General features: G+C 53.0%; 1 protein-coding gene across 4 annotated transcripts in view; it reads right to left on the bottom strand.

Moving 5' to 3' along the window:
- Positions 1-5,594: 5,594 nt before the first annotated feature.
- The window catches only part of FGF8 (fibroblast growth factor 8), an 11,044-nt gene continuing 5,226 nt past the window's right edge, over positions 5,595-11,412 (bottom strand). Inside the window, exons 2-6 of one of the 4 annotated variants that reach the window (XM_006925853.2) lie at positions 11,283-11,319; positions 10,668-10,754; positions 10,261-10,441; positions 6,935-7,041; positions 5,595-6,083 (exon numbers count right to left, since the gene is read on the bottom strand). In XM_006925853.2, coding sequence (XP_006925915.2) covers positions 5,793-6,083; positions 6,935-7,041; positions 10,261-10,441; positions 10,668-10,754; positions 11,283-11,319 — 703 coding nt within the window. In that variant the 3' untranslated portion in view covers positions 5,595-5,792. The remainder of the gene's footprint in view (positions 6,084-6,934; positions 7,042-10,260; positions 10,442-10,667; positions 10,755-11,282; positions 11,320-11,412) is intronic. The other 3 variants (XM_006925855.2, XM_006925854.2, XM_006925852.2) reach the window with 3 other exon arrangements.

Below are 11,412 nucleotides of genomic sequence, written 5' to 3'. Positions count from 1 at the left end.
GAAATAGAAATAATTAGGTAGAGAGATGAGAGAGAGAGAGACGGAGAGAGACAGAGAAACAGAGAGACAGAGAGACAGATGAGAAAGAGATGATAGAGGTGAAGCCACCATCCCAGGAGAAAAAAAAAAAGAACAGAAAAGGAAACATTGACAGACTTTCTATAATGGTCTGTGCAATCGTGTGATACACACACACACACACACACACACACACACACACACACACACACGAATAAACCAGGGAGTGACAGCAGAGATCTCCATAATGAGTAGCCAGTCGTCCAATGACCTAGAGGAAGAGCATTCCAAGCGGGGAGAACAAGTGCAAAGGCTCTGAGGCAGATGACGAGGCCTGGCTTGTTCAGCTGGAAGGCTGTGTGTCCAGAGAGCAGGTAAAAGGGAGAGTGGGTCAGCGGTAAGGTTAGATAGGCAGACAGGGGACTGTGCAGGTCATGGAAAGGACTTTGAATTCAATTCTAGAAGACGCAGCCCTTCAATCCTTCTAGATATGGTAATAACACCATCAGATTTGTGTTTTGAAAACTGTGGCTACTGGGTATAGAAAGGATTATAGGGGAATAAGAGAGGAACCAGGGAGAGCAGTTAGGGGGCTGTTGCCATAAGCCAGACAAGAGCTAAAGATGGCTTGGAGTAGGGTGGCAGTCGATAAGTAGAAGCGCAGATGGATTGGACTTGAGCTATGTTCTGGAGGTAAAGGCAGCAGGGAGAGAGGCAGGGCGACTCTGAGAGAAGAGTCAGGAGACTCCCATATTAAATTAACCCTGTTTGTTGGCCACTTCCTCTTGGCCCTGGAGTTGGTGGCAGTAGGGAGAAGAGACAGTTGATGACAATAAAACGTTTCCCTAACCCCACTTAAAATCTTCAGGCTAAGAAACTATTCTTTTCCCTATATCATCAGATCACTACACTCTACTAATTTTCTTCCCACCTATCTCGTGGCCACACTTTCTCAACCTTCTGTGCTGGTTCCCCCCTTCACCCTGACCTCTAAATGTTTGGAGTACACCAAGGCTCAGGTTTGGAGCTCTTCTGTTTTCTAGCTATGCTTACTAGAGAATCCATTACTAGAGAATCTCTTACTCCCTAGGGAATCCATTCCATCCTCTGGCTTTAGAAATTACCTGTGTGCTGAATATTCCCAAATTTGTATCTTCACACTAGACCTCGCCCCTGAATTCCAGACTCATACACAAATTCCTACTCAACATATCCACTTGTATGTTTATTTAGTGAGCTCAGACTTAACATGGCAAAAACTAAATTTCCCTCAAAATCTGCCCCTCCTGGAATCTTCATGTCAGTAAATGGCCCCTCCATCCTTTCAGGGTCTCAGGCTAGTGATCTTGGGAACCCCTCAACTCTCTTTCTCTCGAAGCCCACATTCAAATCCATCAGCAAATCCTGTCATCTCTACCGGCAAAAAAATCTCCAAAATTCCAATCTCTTCTCACCACCTCTAATCCACTATAATCTCTTGCCTAGATTATTACAATGACTTCATAACTGGTTTCCCTGGCCATCCTCCTGTCTATTCTCAACACAGCAACCAAAGTAATCTCGTCAAAACTTAATTCAGATCATGTCACTCTACTGCTCAAAATCCCCCAATAGTCTGCTGTCTCATTCAGCGTCAAAACTGAAGTCATTTGTATGACCCTACAAGATCTGCCCCACTACATCCCCACACCTTCTATCTCTCTAGCCTCACTTCAGCTTCCATTATTCTCTGTGTCCCATTCACCCCCTAACCCCCCACTACACACACACTAAACACACACATACATACATACACACACACACACACACACTCATAACCTCCCTTCACTTGGTTCCAGCCACACTGGCCTCCTTCCTCTTCCCCTAATGCAGTAAGGCTTTGCACTTGCTGTTCCTTCTACCTGACGGCCCCTCCCCCAGATATCTGACTGCCTTACCTCAGTCAGCTGTGTGCTCCAGCATTAAGTTTTCAGTGAGGCCTCCTTTGACCAGCCTATTTAAAATTGTTACTACTCTACTCCACCTTTCACATTCATTCCCTTCTCTGAATCTTTCTCTATGGTGATTGTTAGTGTCTGCTTTTTTATACAGTTTGTTCTGTACCCATCCACCCCCTACACTAGACTACAAGCTCTGTAATGACAGGGCTTTGTCTCCTATTTCCTGCTTTGTCCCCTCTACCCAGAACATATCCTGGCACCTGATAGGCACTTGATAAACAGTAAATGAATTAATGGAATTAGGAAAAGACCCACAATCCTCAAGAGGCAGCCTGGGTCTGGGAATTAAGACTTAATTTTTATACTAGCTTTGGCACTAGCTATGTGACTTCTGAGCCTCACATTGTCTATCTGTAGATAACAGAGAACTCCTGGTCCTTTGCTGTAGCAGAATTCTAGAATGATGCTTGGTCATAGCCCTCCTGCTGCCATTTGGCTGAGAGTAGAAGACAGGGTTGGACAGGACTTGGTAGAGTGAGAGAACTCTCACTCCTTTCTCGTCGAGGCTTGGGTGGAATCATCGCTGGCTTTGAAATGAGAGGCAAGGTTCTGGCTTGAACTTGGAGCCCTGGTGAGGGAAGAATGGGTGAGGGGTCCAACTCCAACTGCTGAGTGGGGACAAATAGACCTGGCCAGTAGGCCCTGGATCCTCCTCATCCAGGGAGGAGGATCAGTTCCTCGAGGGCCTCATGGGAAGTGCTGCTAGAAGAAAAGAAAAAGGGGAGGTGGGGAATGAGGAAGAGGTAAGAACGGAGAAGGGAGGAGTGGAGAGGGCCTTCCGTGTGGATCACTCGGCCGCACACTGGTCTTCAATGAGTTCTGGGAGGTCAAGCCTTCTTGTAGACCTCAGCCGGCCACTAAGGCCCTCACAGCCAGCACCCACTCCAAGACAGAGTAGCAGGCCTTTTGGCTGAGGAAATCCCAGCCCTCCTCCCTTTTCTGGGCCTTGCAACAGCTCCCTGCTTGTTTTCCCGAAATAAATGGTCTGAGCATATTGGGCCGGCAATAACCCCTTGAAATCAGTTGTTATCACAGTTAACAACCAGTTTGGCTTCAGTTCAGGCTGTTAACTATCAAACCACTAAGTGCCGGTAATGATTGATTCTTGGCCAGTTGCAGCTTGAGTGGGCTGTAAAACCCCATTAGCAAGGGCTCTGTGGAGGCAGCAACTCAAAGATAAACAAGGTGGTGGGTGCTCTAGCCCAGCCTAGCCCCACTGCTCTGGGCTCTGCCCCCATAGGTCCCTGGCCTGGGGTTCTGCTGGGAGTCAACCCCTTCTCAAAGCCTCAGGCAGCCTCATGGACCAGATACCCACTATCCTATCTATCTCTACTCCCCTCCCTACCCTGATCAGTCATCTCCCCCTTCTCTGTTAGGCGGGTCCAGCTCTCTGGACGGCCCACCTCTTCTCCCTCATCATAACCATGGCACAGTTCCACCCCATCACCCTGGTGTACTCAGTCATCACCAGCCTGGGGGCTTCAGGAGTAGCTTTGGCCTAAGCCAGTGACCAGCACTGGCCCAGCGTGGCCCCACTTTGTGGCCAGGATCACAGGCAGAGAGAGTCTGACATTCCACCCTACCTCAGACTCCCTTCTATCCTGTGGCTTCCCTCAGGAATTGCTCTCAAACAAATGAAACATGGGTAATTACTGGGCTGGGGGCTGGACAGGCAGCCCTGCAGATGAAAGCGTTTCCTGGACGGTCTCTTCATTTGCATGGCATCAGAAGCTGCTCAGAAGGTGTGACTTTTCCCACAGTGAGACCCTAGCTCCTTGCACAATAAAGCCAGGCTGCTCACCCAGAATTAATTAAAGGGGGAGGGGAGAGGATGGAGCAGAGGAGGAGGCACTAAGAGCTGGGGGAGCTGGAAGAGAGATGTCTAGAGCCCCCTCCCCACATCCCCAGTGTCCACGAACCAGGAGAAACGTACTCTATCCAGAGTTCCTCACCCCCATAGCAGGCCAGAAGAGGTGGCATAGACAGACTCCAGGCTATCCCTAATCTCTCTACTCTAAAGCTTCCCACTGAGCCCTAGAATTCCAGATCCACCTGGACGACCTGAGCCTGAGACTTGTAGCTGCAACTCTGAGAGGCTCACATGGTTAGGAAGCCATAGGGTGCCCCCCTCCCAAAGAAGGCATTTCAAAGAACAGAGGCCCAGAGAAAAGATGTTTCTGGATTGGCCCAAGAACTGGGCTGTGGGACCAGTCCAGGGGCACCCTCAAAGAAGGCAACAGATGCAACCAGAATGGGAGGTCTTGGTTATAAAGACTGGGCCAGCTCTGCCCTCAGAAGATCTGCTCCTTTGGGCTTGGGCTTTCCATCATACCATACCATGCCGTGGTATGATGCCAGTGTCACCATCTACATCCAAACACACACCCCTCCACCTACCGTGGCCCAGTCCTCTTGCCCACACCATGAGCTGCTCTACCAGCCTGAGTCCGACTCTTGGCCTGTGACCTTCCCTTCCCACCCATGCTCAATTCCTCTCCCTCTAGGCCCCATGTCTCCAAAGGCAGCAGCCTCCCCCTGGACCACAGTCCCCTGGACTCTTCTGCAGCACCTGAGCTCAGCACCTTCTACTCACAGCTCTCTAACCCGATCTCCCAAAGTTAGCACTTGTTCCATGTCACAACTGTCAACACCAGCCTTGGAGGTCCCCCCTTTGACATACCCCCACCTTAGACCCTGGTAGCTGCTCTTTTCTTTCATTTTCTAGAGCCAGATAGAAAGAACCAGCTCTGGCATCTTCCATCTGTTTCCCACACAGACCTCGGCACACACAGAGAGGCATTTTTTTAGATTCTTTGTATCCATGGAGAAAGAACCAGCTCTGGCATCTTCCATCTGTTTCCCACACAGACCTCGGCACACACAGAGAGGCACTTTTTTAGACTCATTGTATCCATGACTGGAGCTCTGGTCCTAGCAGAGTCATCCTTTTTGGTCCAGAGGTGGCCTGGGGAAGTGTTAGCAACAACTCATGTTAAAAGCTCAGAAGTCCATGTCTGCGAGCTCCCAAGACCAGTTAAGAGCCTCCTCTTGCTCCTTTCCCTGCTTCTGTCCTCCCGGGAAAACCCCTCCAGCAGCAATGATGGGTATGGCTGACAGGTACGACTCCTTAAATTGAAGGCTACAGTCAGAGCTTTGCCTGATTTGCTTCATCTCCCAGCCACCCCCACTCAGTTGGGGCAGGACAGAGGGAGGGGCCTGGCGGTAGCAGGACTCACTCTTCAACACACATTTGTAATATGCAAGTTAAATAAATACTTCGGTCATTTAATAGCAACTAATACTCAACCTACCCCCACTGACACCCCCCTTTAAAACACCTGACCTAAGTCCTAACCCTTTCCTCCCTACCCCCACCTGGAGTCCCTGGCTGCCTGGCCAGCTTGCCCTGCAGGTGCTGGCGTTCAGAGCACCTTTCCGAGACTGGAAAAAAAAGCCCCCCACTCCCAGGGAACAACCCCCGCCCCACCTCTGCCCCATTCCCAGTCTTGGCCACTAACCGGCCTTCCTAAGAGTTAAGAAGACACCACAGCCAAGTGGATTACAAAAATAGAGCCTCTCTTTTGTTTAAAAAAAAACAAAAAAACAAAAAACCCAACAGCAAACAATTATCAACAACTAAAACTCGGGGTTCCCCCAGCTCCTCCCCAGCCTTCAGTAGCGCAGACCTCATCTTGCTTGAGTTTCTGTTTGTGCTCCCTGGAGATGGAAATCTACGCGCTGGGAGCTGCGGACGGGGCCGGGCAGGCGCCTAGCCTATCGGGGCTCCGGGGCCCAAGTCCTCTGGCTGCCGCGCAAGCTGCGCGTGAAGGGCGGGTAGTTGAGAAACTCGAAGCGCAGGCTCTGCTCGGTGGTGTGGTGGCCGCGGGGCAGCCGCTTCATGAAGTGGACCTCGCGCTGGTGCTGCCGCGTCTTGGAGCCCTTGCGGGGCCGGCCCTTGCGGGTGAAGGCCATGTACCAGCCCTCGTACTTGGCGTTCTGCAGGGCCGTGTAGTTGTTCTCCAGGACGATCTCCGTGAAAACACAATCCTTGCCTTTGCCGTTGCTCTGCAGATGGGGGTGGGGGTGGGGTGCAGACAAGGCGTTACTGGGCTCTGTCCGGAGCACCCCCCCAACAGAGGCAGAGGGCAGGCGGCCCCAGACAGCAGGTGGGCACCCCAGCAGATGGCAGGGTAGGCAGGAGCTGCAGCCCCACCCCCTGCCTGGGCACCCGCTCTCTAATCCCTCACAGCCCGCAGCCCACCCGGCAACTTCCTGTCCTCCTGGGCAGCAGTGACACATGGCCGTCTACAGAGGGGCTGGGCCCCAACACAGAGAGGCAGAGAAGGGCCCCAGACCCTGCCTGCCCTGGCCTCCTGCCCACCAGTCTGTCCAGAGCTGCTAGTACCCGTTTCCCCACCTGCCTCCATCAGCCCCTCAGGATTGCGGCTGTGGGGCCCCAGGGCTGCCACCCTATGGGGGAGGGGAGGCCTTCGAGGAGAAGCTGAGCCCCAGAAGCCCAGCAAGCAGGGAGCTTGAGGCTGGAGAGGAGCCGTGACTAATGGGGCCGTTTTAGAGCTGGGCCGAGAGGCTGAGCCTGCGGCTTACTGAACATTCCAAATGCTGGTACCATGTAATTGGACATAATAGCAAAGCAATTTGGCGATTTGTTAAAAAGATATATGGAATTTACCAACTCCCCCTAGCCCCTTCCTTAGCCTTCCTTCTTCCTCCTTTGCCTCTATAGCTTTTCATCTCTCAAGCATTTTCCTTCTCCCTCACCTCCCCCTTCAAATCATTAGATAACCCCAAGGTGTCCCTGTGTCTCTCTGCCTACCTTGTTGAGATCCTAGAGGAGCTCAACCAGCCCAGCCTGCTCCCCAGGCTGCAGGGGCTCCTCATTCCTTCTGGGGTCTCACCTTGGCAATCAGCTTCCCCTTCTTGTTCATGCAGATGTAGAGGCCCGTCTCAGCTCCTCGGACTCGAACCCGGCTCCCAAAGGTATCTGTCTCCACAATGAGCTTTGCTGTCGGGAACAGAGTGGGGAGGTTATTGGAAGCTCCCTGACCCTCACTGTTCCATGTCCTCATAGCATCTGGCCCACAGACTTGTCACATCTCAGCATCAACTGCTCCAAGAGCCAGGTACCTAAGACGTGGGCTTCAGCCCCAGCCCAGCTACTAGTATGCTGTGCAACCCTGGGAAAGGTCAAGTCCACTTTCTGGGCCTCCGGTGCCTCATCTAAGTTTACAGAGGGGAATGGATGAAATCATAGTGTACCAACTGGTTCTGCAGAGGAGTCTTGGGGCCATCAAATTGTAAAGACCCTCTCTAAAGCCAGACTATAATGACTTTTATGTTGAGGCTTCATGACTAGAGTTCTCTTGCCAATGGAAAGATCTCTAAGGATCCTTCCAACTCAAAATATGATGTGTACATGCCTCACAGATCATTACAAACATCTGGGTGCAGTGGTGACCTCCAGTCCTGAAGCCAAATGTAAAAGCATTCTCTCCTGTTTCTGGTACCTCAGGTTCTAACTCACAGCCCTGGCCACCCCCTCTACCCCCACCTTTACTCCGCTGAGAAGGTAACAGGGATGCGATAGCTCTCTCTAACACGGCCCCTAGCCGGCTGCCTTCTCAAAACTCAGACACCAGCTGGGAGGGTTCTGCCTCTTCCCCATGCTTCTCAGTCACTGACATCCCCAGTCCCAGAGTCCAGAAATTAACAACTCGATGGTCTTTCTTCTTTCAACCTCCATCACTTACTGGGCTTATCACCCCAGTGACCAAACCCTTTCTGTGGGTGAGGAGGGGAAAAATTTGGTGTGCTCGCCTCGCAGTCTGGGAAACCAGGAGACAGGGAGATGAATTCTGTGCCTTCTTCCCCCTCCCTCCTCCCCTCAGACAGCCAACTCGCCACAGAAACTTATCCCTGTCCACTCTCTGCAAAACTCCTCCCTTTGAGGCTGTCCCCAAGAAGGGAGTGAGGGCTGACTTAGCCCTTTGGGATGGGACAGAAGGAGCTGGGTCTCTTGCCCTCCTTACTGCAGAGCCCAGCCTCTTCCCTCCTTGAGAAAGCAGTCTGGGACTCCCAGAGCCACCTCCCAGCCTGCCCTGACAAGGAGGCACCTTCTCTGTCCCTGAAACTAATGGGGGGTATGGGCACCAAGGTAAGCAAGACAATCCTCAAAATGCCCAGCCTGTGACTACCTCCCTCCCCCACCCCACAACCTCCGCCCCTTCACATAAGCAAAGAGCTGGGACCCAGTGGCCAAGTCCCCAGGCTGGCTCCAAGTCAGCTCGGGAAATGCAGCTGTCACCTCTCCTCCCACCCACCTCCTCTTGGACCCAGCCAGTCTGCTCATCCCTCTCCTGGTCTGCCTTCCAGAGCAAGGAGCAGCTGCTTTTAAGGGCCAGGAAGGACAATGACATGAGAAGACCAAGAGAGGATCCCACTCAGGGGATTCTGGACAAATAGGGCAGATAGTGATGGAGTAGGCCCCTTTGTCCCTTCCTGGGACCTATAAGGAAGCAGCTGGCACCTCTCTGCTGTTCTCTCCCAGACTCTTCCCATCCTGGCTGCACACCTTAAGCTTCTGCTCTTGGGCCTTCCAGCTCTTACGCCTGCTGGGCAGGCAGGGCCCAAGAAGCCTGGGAAGCCTATACTGTAAGGACAGACGGGAGCATCAGACCTCTGATGTCTGAAGATGAGATCCTCCAGGGCCAACTTAGCCTCTTCTTCCCTTCCCCAAACCCAAAGATCTGGACCATTTGCTCCAATGGAGCAAACACAGAAGGAGCCAGGTATTCGTTCCCTTCCCTTGGAAGCTGAGAAGGGCAGCTAGCAGCCAGTTCGGAGGGACAAAGGGACAGTAGGCTGGCCCTGCCAGCCCAGCGGGGGAGCTGGGCCACCAGGCAGGCCGCCCCCACCCCCACTGCCAAGAGCCCACACTCTCTTTCCTGGATGGATCTGGGGAGCTGGGGCCACAGTTAACAGCGGCTTTCCCGACTGGGCTTTTGGAAAGCTTAACATTTTCAAACCTATTCTTCCACCCAGTGACAGATTTATCCCAGGAAAATTATGTCTCCTTCTCCAGCTTTGAAGGGAAGTCAGCAATGTCGACGCAGAAAAAATGCAGCGAGACATACTCGATCCCCCAAACTGGCTCGAGAAGAGGAGAAAGTATTCAGGAAATGTTAAAAAAGGTGAAAGTAAGAAGAGTTTTAATCGCTCTGCCAGACGCGGGGGTCTCTCCAGAGATTCATAGAGAACAATCTTGAACCTCTTTTTTAACATTTACAGACTTGCAATTCTTTTCAAACTCCACATCTGAAAAAAGGCTTTTTCTTTTTCTGTTTTATATCATTCTTCATTTTTCTTCTTAGCTCTTAAAATGCCTCACCTTTTTATTACATTTTAATAGAGTCTTCCCCTCTCCTTTCATGCTTGTTTAACTTGGTCATTATTTAAAGGTTTTTAAACTCACAATAATCGCTCTCTAAAAACAACACCAGCCGCCCAGAGGGCTTGCTTTTCTCTTGGTACATCCAGGACTCTGGAAATTGGCCTCATTTCAAGATAGGAATATTGAATGTTTTAGAAATCAATCAGTCCCCAGCCTCTCCACCCCGCAGTAGCTCCCTGTACTCACCACCCCACCTGGGAGCCAGGGCTCTGCTCTGACAGACCGCCTGGGTTCCTGGGTGAATGCGGCAGGGAGGGCCCCTTCCGAAGCCTAGTCCCCATGTGTAATTGGCCCTTCTGATAAAAGCATTTAAAGGTTCACAGCAACACCCCCTCCAAGCTGGAAGAGTTGGGGAGACTTCTCTCCCTTCTCTTTCCCACTCTCCATTTGTGGGCCCTGGCGACATATCCTCTTTCAAGTGCTTCCCTTAAACCTGGGCCTCCTCCCCCCTGAACCCTCTGCCTCCACCTGCAGCTGGGTAGAGGTGTATGAAAGGGGGAGGTATAAAGGGAAATTCCTGGATTCATTCATCTGCTGGGCAAGAAGGGGCACCTGTGGGCCAAGTACTCCCCAAGGTCCCTTCCCCAGCCCTCTCTTCTCCAGCTGACCCTCAAAATGCTTTTTTGCCTTAACTCCTTGCCTTCTGAGCTGGGAGCATTCAGACCCCTGGCCGGCACAGACGGGGCTGGTGAGTCCAGTCACACCAGGCCAGCCTGGGGAAGCAGGCATGTTCCACAAGCTACCTTTACCCTGCCGCAGTGCAGCTCGCCTTACCGAAGGGATCCCCGTCTTCTGCCATGGCGTTGATGCGCTTGTTGGCCAGGACCTGCACGTGCTTCCCGCTGGTGCGGCTGTAGAGCTGGTAGGTCCGGATGAGGCGGCGGCTGAGCTGATCCGTCACCAGGCTCTGCTCCCTCACATGCTGTGTAAAATTAGGTGAGGACTGAACAGTTACCTTTAGGAAATTGAAAAATACACAACACGCCATTATAATGCTACTCTGCCCAGGGGCCCGAGTGGCCCCCATCGCCCTGCACCCCCCTCCACTGCCCCAGGCAGCCGGCAGGGGTTAGGGGTCCCCCCACCATGCCAGCTCAGGCCACCACCCCACACCCGGGAAAACCAGGCAGACCCAGCCTAGTATAGACGAGCCCCAGGATTGGGGAAAGATCTGGACCCACCTGTTGGGAAACACCCTGGGACTCGCGGCCAGCTCGGAACAGGGAAGCCAGCTCCCTGCCCAGCGCAGGCCCCCCGCCCGGGCCTTCCTAGAAGAGCAGGGCGCTTTTAAGTAGGGAGGCAGCTCTGCCTGGCCCCTGACATTTATAAAGACAAATTTACGGAGCAAATGTTGAGAGCGCAGAGGACCTAGGCACCTGATCTTTCAGCCAGACCTGCCACAAGCCTCCCCCGAGAGCCATGGAGAGGGTCTCTGTGGCAGTCACCCGGACTTCTGACAACGAAAGCCCGGCGCAGTCCCCTCCTCGGCGGCCGGGTGTGGCTGCCCGTGGTAGTGGTCCCCATCCACCCCAATCTGGCTAGGATGCGTGGGAGACAGCGCTGGACTTGGAGACCTTGAGATTTAGCCTCGCTACTAACTGGCTGTGTGACCTTGAGTAGAGTGCTACCTCTCTGTTCCTTAGCTCCCAATTCGGGGTAGTTCGGGATTGGATTTCTAAGGTTCCTTCCAGCCCTACATCGCTGCCCGCAGAATCAGTCCTCCTGCCCTTGCCGGACCTGGCCAGCCCGCGTCCCCCGCAGGCCCCCGACCCCCGCCTTCGCGCAGTGCGCCTTACCTGGGCTTGGAGGCAGAGAACCAGCAAGTGCAACAGCCTGTGGGAGACAAAAGCGGGCGGGAGAGAGAGGGGCGCGGGATGAGCGAGGGGTGCGGCGCGCAGCCGGCGGGGACGGGGCGGCGGTACTCAC

Source organism: Pteropus alecto, unplaced genomic scaffold (assembly GCF_000325575.1).
Source record: "Pteropus alecto unplaced genomic scaffold, ASM32557v1 scaffold88, whole genome shotgun sequence".
In the NCBI taxonomy this organism is placed as follows: Eukaryota; Metazoa; Chordata; class Mammalia; order Chiroptera; family Pteropodidae; genus Pteropus; species Pteropus alecto.
This window is presented reverse-complemented; position numbering and strand designations above follow the sequence as displayed.